A 7398-nucleotide genomic window follows, 5' to 3' on the forward strand; every position below is an offset into this window, starting at 1 on the left:
CCCCCTCCCCATCCTCCACTGTCTCTTTCTTAACTTTTGGTTATAACGATTCGATCGCATGCTTAAATAAAATTGATGCCAAGTATTGCTTATTGGGTGTGCATTAGCATTATGGGTAGCGTGGAATAGTTTATGTTGCACCCAAACACCACTAACGTAAAACTACTCTTTTATCTCTTATGCTTCAAGATTGCGCGGGAATTACTAGTATTTATAAATCATATATTCCATATTACTAGCTTTTAAATTTGCCACATAATATATTTATATATTCTTGTTATTTTATGAGCTTGTCTTATTATTTTAGAGGCTAAGCTACATTTATAGTTATATATATAGGTGGTCCAGATTTTATATTTATTTACGTGTATTTTATGATGTCAGGAATATAGAAATATACCTCTCCCACATATATATTATTCTTCGTGTATGGTGTTTCCAGCACTAATATCTTGTCTTTTTGCTGTTAACGAGTAGAATTCTAGGAAGTAATTCACTCGTTCATCATCTAACTAACTACAAGATCAGATGACGTATTCCTATATATGCAACTTGTGCAACAGAAATGCTTTTAGCTCAAACATATGAGGTTGATATTACTCGTATTTGATTTTGAAAAAGTATATGTTGATGTACAGCTTGTTATGAATTTATGATGGTTCTTTTCCTTTGGGGTAATATACATGACAACGTTTGATTATCCTTTTCGTATGTTGAAGTACAACTCCTGGCCTGATGTTGGATAATTCCTTAATAATGAACTTCTTCTACCATTCACTCGTTTGTGTATAACGCACATGTTTTTTTTAGAGGTTATGTAATAAGTTGAACCGACTCTTCTTTTTTTCATGTTTTGCTCTCAATAATCTAATTTTACGTGCAATTAAACCCTTTCTCATTCTCTTTGACGTGTGGGAAGAGAGGGTTTAAAGTACTGAAATTACATCTGAGAGAAAACTCAATTATATGAAACCACAAAATAGATTTCTAAGGTAATAATACCTATACTATGAAATCTACAAGTCATATTAACTTACTTCTTAAGTACAATTTCTTGGTAGTAAAGGAATGAATTTAACAAACTCTTAAATGAATAAATTTTTGACAAAATTGTTGTATTTATATATGTTTGGGCTTTAAGGCCTAACTATTTTTTTTTATTTTTTTTGTTTTTTTGTAAAGGAAGCGATATTGTGAACTGGATAGTGAATGTTATCATTGGGCTGATAACATGTTGAATGGGCTGCCAACGATGACCAAAACTCAAGACATCCAACAAATATATCTGATTAAAAGCTAGATTTTGGGCCCAAACACTGCACCAGATTATTATATGAAAAAAATAAAAATAAATCTGTTCTTATACTTCTTTTTTTTTGAGGAAAATCTGTTCTTATACTTTTATACAAGTACTTTGTATGAAATTCATAATTGAATCTCACTTTTAATTTTTCTTTGCTATAATATCTGTTATTAAATATATTTTGGTGTATGATAATACGTATAATGACATGACTCAATGGTTAAGTCTTTAGAGTGAGTCAAATGACATGAGGATCTTCCTAGCTATTAGGTTAACTTCTGTTCTATGTAGAGTAGAATTTATAGAGATAACTGTAAGTTTAGTGAGAAATGTCGCGCACTTGTACATGTCTGGATTTGCAGGCTTAATGACATTTTCGCAAGTAGAGTGATCTTCTGAGCTCCATAACACATGAATCATGAACTAACAAGGTTGATGTTCAATAGTATAGTGCACCCGGGTGCACCATGCATGTGCATGGTGCACCCGGAAAGAACATTAAACATATTTTGAAGAACATGGGCAAAAAAAAAGAACATGCTAGTCTTTGAAAAAGAACATACCTGTGTTTGACAAAAGAACATGTTTGTGTTTGACAAGAACATGACATTACAAAGAACATAAAGTCTTTACAAAAAGAACATGTTATTTTTCATGGTTATTTGGGTGGTTAAACGTGTTTGAAAAAGAACATTATATTTGACAAAAAAGAACATGTTCGTGTTTGACAAAGATATAGGTGATCATTGGGCGGACCGGGCCAAGGTTAAAAAATCAGCTCACTTCTCGAGTCGGGCCAAGTTTTGGGCTGAAGTTTTTGTGCCCAAACCTGGCCAAAATGGTCCGGTCGTGCGGGCTTTTCGTGTTGTGTATAAAAAATCAACTAAAATGCATAATAACGCAATCCCAAACCCGCCCAAAAATTTAAATTTACGGGCTGGGTCCGACCGAATTTGGGGGTGAAGTTTTTTTGCCCAAAACCCATCCAAAATCAAGCCGGGTCGGTCTAACTTTGATCACCTCTAACCAAATAACATAAAATCTTTACAAAAAGAACATGATAATACAGTAAAGAACATGTCTTTTTTCTAGTTACTCGGGTGATTGATTATTTTTTTTTTAATGTCATACATTAAAGAACATATTGTATAATATAAAGAACATATAGTACAAACTCAAAGAACATATTAATCAAATTTAAAGAACATATTATGCTCACGTTCTTTATAAATATCTATAATGTTCTTTTTTGCGCCCATGTTCTTTTAAATATACTTAATGTTCTTTCCGGGTGCACCAACCATACATTAATGTTCATAAGAGGTATAATGATCCTGTAAATTGGATGCCAAGGTAACATAATCAAGACAAAAGAAAGATCCAGTAGTGTCTACATATAATTATGATTAAAAGTTGTTGAGTACGTTACAATTTTATTCTCACCATTAATCACCCGACTAATGACTAATAACCAAAACTAGGATACACATAACATTTATACTAAATCAAGAAAACACAAATTTGCAGATATATAATTTTCAATACCACAACCTCAGGTTGAGTTTATTAAGCAAGGATCTCTTCAATTGGTTTGGACTCAAACTTAGTTTTCTCTAGCTCTTCTACCTTTGACTGCTGCTCCTTAGCGAGCTTCTTAAGGCGTGCAAGCTCAAGATCCTTGCCCATCTTCTTCCTGTACATCTCTGCAAAAGTGATGGGCTCTTCTAGTATCGGCTTTTCTCCTTCCCTTATAGCCAATGGGTAGACTATTGCCTCTGGGGCTGGATTTTGGAAAGTTGCTATTGACAACCTGCTACGGTATGAGTTCACCACAGCCTGGTGGTCTGCATTCTTGAATCTCCCATTGCTCAAATACTTCATAATCCAAAAAAAAAGGAAAAGCACAGTTTAAGGTGTAATCATAGCAAGACAAAGAATACTCACTTGATTTAAGGGGTAGCATATAGGTAATTCAATCATAAATCACTAAAATAGAGGAAGTGATAACTTTTTCCGCACATCCTTAACTAGTACACGCAACTATTAATTTAGGATGAAGAGAGAAATAGTTTATTGCTTGTAGCTACCTTGAGACGGGAAGGAAAATGGTGGAAACACATGATGAATTGACGATCACTACTGATAACCTAGAAATTACATACCAACCTAACAGGAGGTCTAACATTCCAACTTGTCAATTTATAAGTATGTGGTAGATTACATCTGCCTTTCAAAGTTCAATTAAGTCTTACCTCATGAATCCTACGGAGTAGTATCCTACACATCTAACAGTCGAAAAAATGACCCCCCTACTACCGGTAATAATAGAAAGCAACTAATGATCGAAAAGGTGAATGGAACACACTAACATAAAAATAGGCAGAGTTGATATTACTTACATGACCATGGTCACCAAGGTTGACCACAAAGGCACCAGGAATCGGCTCAACAGTGATCCAAGTCTTACCACCATCACGAGTAGCCTGCAGACCACCTACATCATCTTGGAGGAGGAGGGTGATGGTACCAGGGTCAGTGTGGCGTTTGAGCCCAAGAGTAAGGTCAGGCTGTGGGCACTTAGGGTAGTAATTCACCACAATTTTCTGGTCCATATCGACGCAGGCCTTAGTGAGGGCCTCAGCCTCAAGACCCATGGCCTCAGATAACACCCCAAGGAGCTTGCAGGCTAAACCCATCAACTTCTCACTGTACTGTTCTGTCACATTCCTCCACCCTTCGGGCTTGTCAGGCCATCTCGAGTAGTCTCTACTCTTGATGGGGTATGAGAAGTAAGCTACCATTTCCCTCCAGTCTTGTACTGCCTCTCCCTGCAGTTTAAACAATCATGTACGAGTTTTGAGTATGATTATCTAGCTTTGCTACATTGATAATTGAAATTGGAAATCAATTTTTCATGTACTAGTTTGCTTAACATCATTTTTGAGTGTTGACCTCTATACAAGCAAGTAAAGTATATATTCAATACTAAACTTACCAAATTCGACACCATGGTACAATGCCTACCTTTGGTCATAAGACTCACAACAACGCTAAACCATAACTCTTATCATTAGCACCACTAGTCCACATTAACTTTTACTTAACGCGCCCACAACCATTAATTTTCCTTCCATTGCCAAAACAAACCCGAATTCAATCTGATTAGACTCAAAATCAAAGCCAAACCTAACCAACTGACACCCAAAGCCTAAACCTCTCAAAATCACCAAGTTTCAATCACATACCTCAAATCAAACTTGGTAAAATATAATGATTGACATGAAAAAAATCATAAGGGATTCCCAAATTTGACAAAGAAATTTCATAGATTTCACTACTAGTAAAAATTACTGCACTAGTACATTGGATCCTGAAACACATGGCTTTCCCAAATTATAAATTTGGGTTTTTTTACCTTGTGGAAAATCATAGATCATCATATTTCTTTGAAAAGGACATCCAACATTGACAAAGAAATTTTAATTCATTTGTCAAAGTCCTGGTATTAGCTAGCACTTGTTGAAACTTCAAATTTTGAGAAAATTTATTGACCATTTCAATCTAAGATTCAACCAGCTTAAGAATTTTTTATTAAACAATAATTAGCATATTAGTCGCTAAAAGTAATAATGCAGACAAGATTTGATTATTTGGGCGTGCTTTATGAGAATCACCCCTAAGGCCCCAACCAGTAACCACACAACCTCAAGTTGGCACACAATCATAATTTCGTCACAAATGTGTACTTTTTTAGTAATGTGACAGGAAAGTATTGGCTTTTAGCACAACTAATCAAATGCTTACTAATTGGAGGATTATTATACATCATTATTTGGTTCTTTCAAAAAATAAATCATTATTTGGATTTAAGCTTGTTAACATCTGCCTATAGTTATCAATAGAATGTTCGTCAAAAGAAAAATAAAAAAAAATAAAAAATCAATAGATGTGTAATTTAATTAATTAAAGTCTTTAGTCAATTGGTCTTGTTACTCCTAAAAATAATCAAATGCAAAATAGTACTCCAGTTGTTAGATGACTTGAAAATAAAAATAATATACATACGCATAACTTAGTTGACTAAAAAAAATAAAAAATAATCTACAACTTCAGTTTTCTTACTCCCTCCATTTTTAATTAGTAATTTATTTTTCTTGATCACATATGTCGATACAAATTTTAAGTCATGGAGAATCAGTAAGTATAAATCATAACAACTGAAAACTAATAATCTATTACGATTCCAATAAGTACTCATGAGACTATATTTTTAACATTAGTCAAAGACTCCGTTACTCGCTTAGGTGCCATAATCTTAAGATTGAAAAAACAAAAAGGAAAAGCAAGTGAATTACCTGAAGATGACTAGAAACAATAAAACCACCCTTTTTACCACCAGACATATCAAACCGAAGCTTCTCTTCAGGAGGAAGAGCAAAGAATTCTCGAGCCAAACGAGTCATATCCGCAATAAGATCACCTTCAATACCATGATCCACAATCTGAAATATACCCCATTCTTCGAACGCTTCGACGATTTTACGACAAATAGAGGCTCTCTTCTCTTCATCTCCGCTATCGGAATCGATACCGGCGAGGGAAATGACGGGAATATCGTGGCTAAAAACGTTGTAGGCCACCTTAGGACGCTCATCTTCGTCTCGTACGAAGCTTGGGTTTAGAGTTTTCTCTCCTTCTAATGCTGTCAAAGTTTTAGGCCTTTCTCCCATTTTTGTAGTGATTAAATGCTTTAATACACTAAGATTGTATTGAACAGAGTTTTTGTACTAGAATTATTGAATTGAAATTGAATTATGAGCTCTTTGTTTTTTGGTGTGTTTGTTTATATAATACAAGTATATAAGTAGTATAGTTGTGCTACTATATATTAGGAGAGAAACGTAACTACCTATCCCAAGTTGACGGTACCACCAAGGCCTCGTGCTTCAACTCTAACTACCCGCTTTTTTTTTTTTTTTTTTTTTTTTTTTTTTTTTTTTTTGTAACTCTCTGACTTAAAAAAAAAATTGTTACAAATTTTTTTTTTTTAAATTTAAATTATAAAGTATATGGGTGCACACGATTATTGACTAGAGAAATCGATAGAGCAAATGAGTATGTAAGTGAGAAAAATTCCTTTCTTCCGTCATCTTAAATGTAACACTTTGACTTGTACATGATTTTAAAAAAACACTTTGTAATAATTTATGAAATTATTTGTGTTACAGATACACCACTTTAAACAACTTAGTACTCTGTATATTTTATCTATATCTAAATTTTAAACAATTATTTTACGAGTACTTTGTTAAAGTGTACATAAATTCTACTGTACAGTGCTGGCTGCCTATCTTTCAATCGATGATATTCATTTGGGAATCTCAGCGTCAAATAGCGTACCTACCAAAGCCTACTTGGCCGTTTTTGCTCCTTCCGTTACACTTACCTACTACCATCGTATCATTAATTGTCCCCCCTTCCCAATAACACTCTAACTTCTTTTAATTGTACATTTGTACCCTGTTTTACCTATTTTCTTGCGCTATTGCTAAAAGTTAATGAAATCGATGCAAGTTTTAAACCGGTAAATTGGTCGTTTAAAGGCAAATTGGATGGTTTCACCCAGCCAATTAGGCTCCCGGAGGGTATTAGGGACCATGGTAAACAATTTTTGCAATTTTTATTTCCGGGTGAAAAAAAGTCAAAAAATTCCGAAATTGAAGACTAATATCCATGCTTTTTGAGAAATTTTTGAGGTTTCGGGTAGAGCTGTCAATTATGGTAAACGAGTCGGGTTTGGGTCGGTAAGAGTGGGTTGGGTCAAATCGGGTCGGGTCAATTTGGATTAAATTCCATAACCTATGCGGGTCGGGTTTTGGATGGGTCATGCTTTAGTCGGTCAAGTCGGGTCATACTTCTTATCGGGTTTGGGTCGGGTTAATAACAGTTCGGGTTACATTCGGGTCGGGTGAACGATATGTCGGGTTTTATTTGGATTTTCACGGGTTAAAACGGATTAGGGTAATTCTCAGGTTCGAGTCGGGTTCGGTTCAAGTCAATAATTTGCGGTTTATAATCAGGTCGGGTAATTCTCG

The 7398-nt window shown here is 34.7% G+C and overlaps 1 protein-coding gene across 1 annotated transcript; it reads right to left on the bottom strand.

Annotated features, from left to right (window-relative positions):
• Nucleotides 1-2662: 2662 nt before the first annotated feature.
• Nucleotides 2663-6234, bottom strand: LOC110724781 (naringenin,2-oxoglutarate 3-dioxygenase-like). Its single transcript, XM_021904247.1, has 3 exons — nucleotides 5659-6234; nucleotides 3703-4131; nucleotides 2663-3178 (listed from the first exon to the last, which is right to left on the bottom strand). Exons 1-3 carry the CDS (start codon nucleotides 6031-6033, stop codon nucleotides 2870-2872), a joined length of 1113 nt encoding a protein of 370 aa, XP_021759939.1. The 5' UTR covers nucleotides 6034-6234; the 3' UTR covers nucleotides 2663-2869.
• Between the last annotated feature and the right edge of the window lie 1164 nt (nucleotides 6235-7398).

The sequence above is a fragment of the Chenopodium quinoa genome, unplaced genomic scaffold (assembly GCF_001683475.1).
Source record: "Chenopodium quinoa cultivar QQ74 unplaced genomic scaffold, ASM168347v1, whole genome shotgun sequence".
NCBI lineage: Eukaryota > Viridiplantae > Streptophyta > Magnoliopsida > Caryophyllales > Amaranthaceae > Chenopodium > Chenopodium quinoa.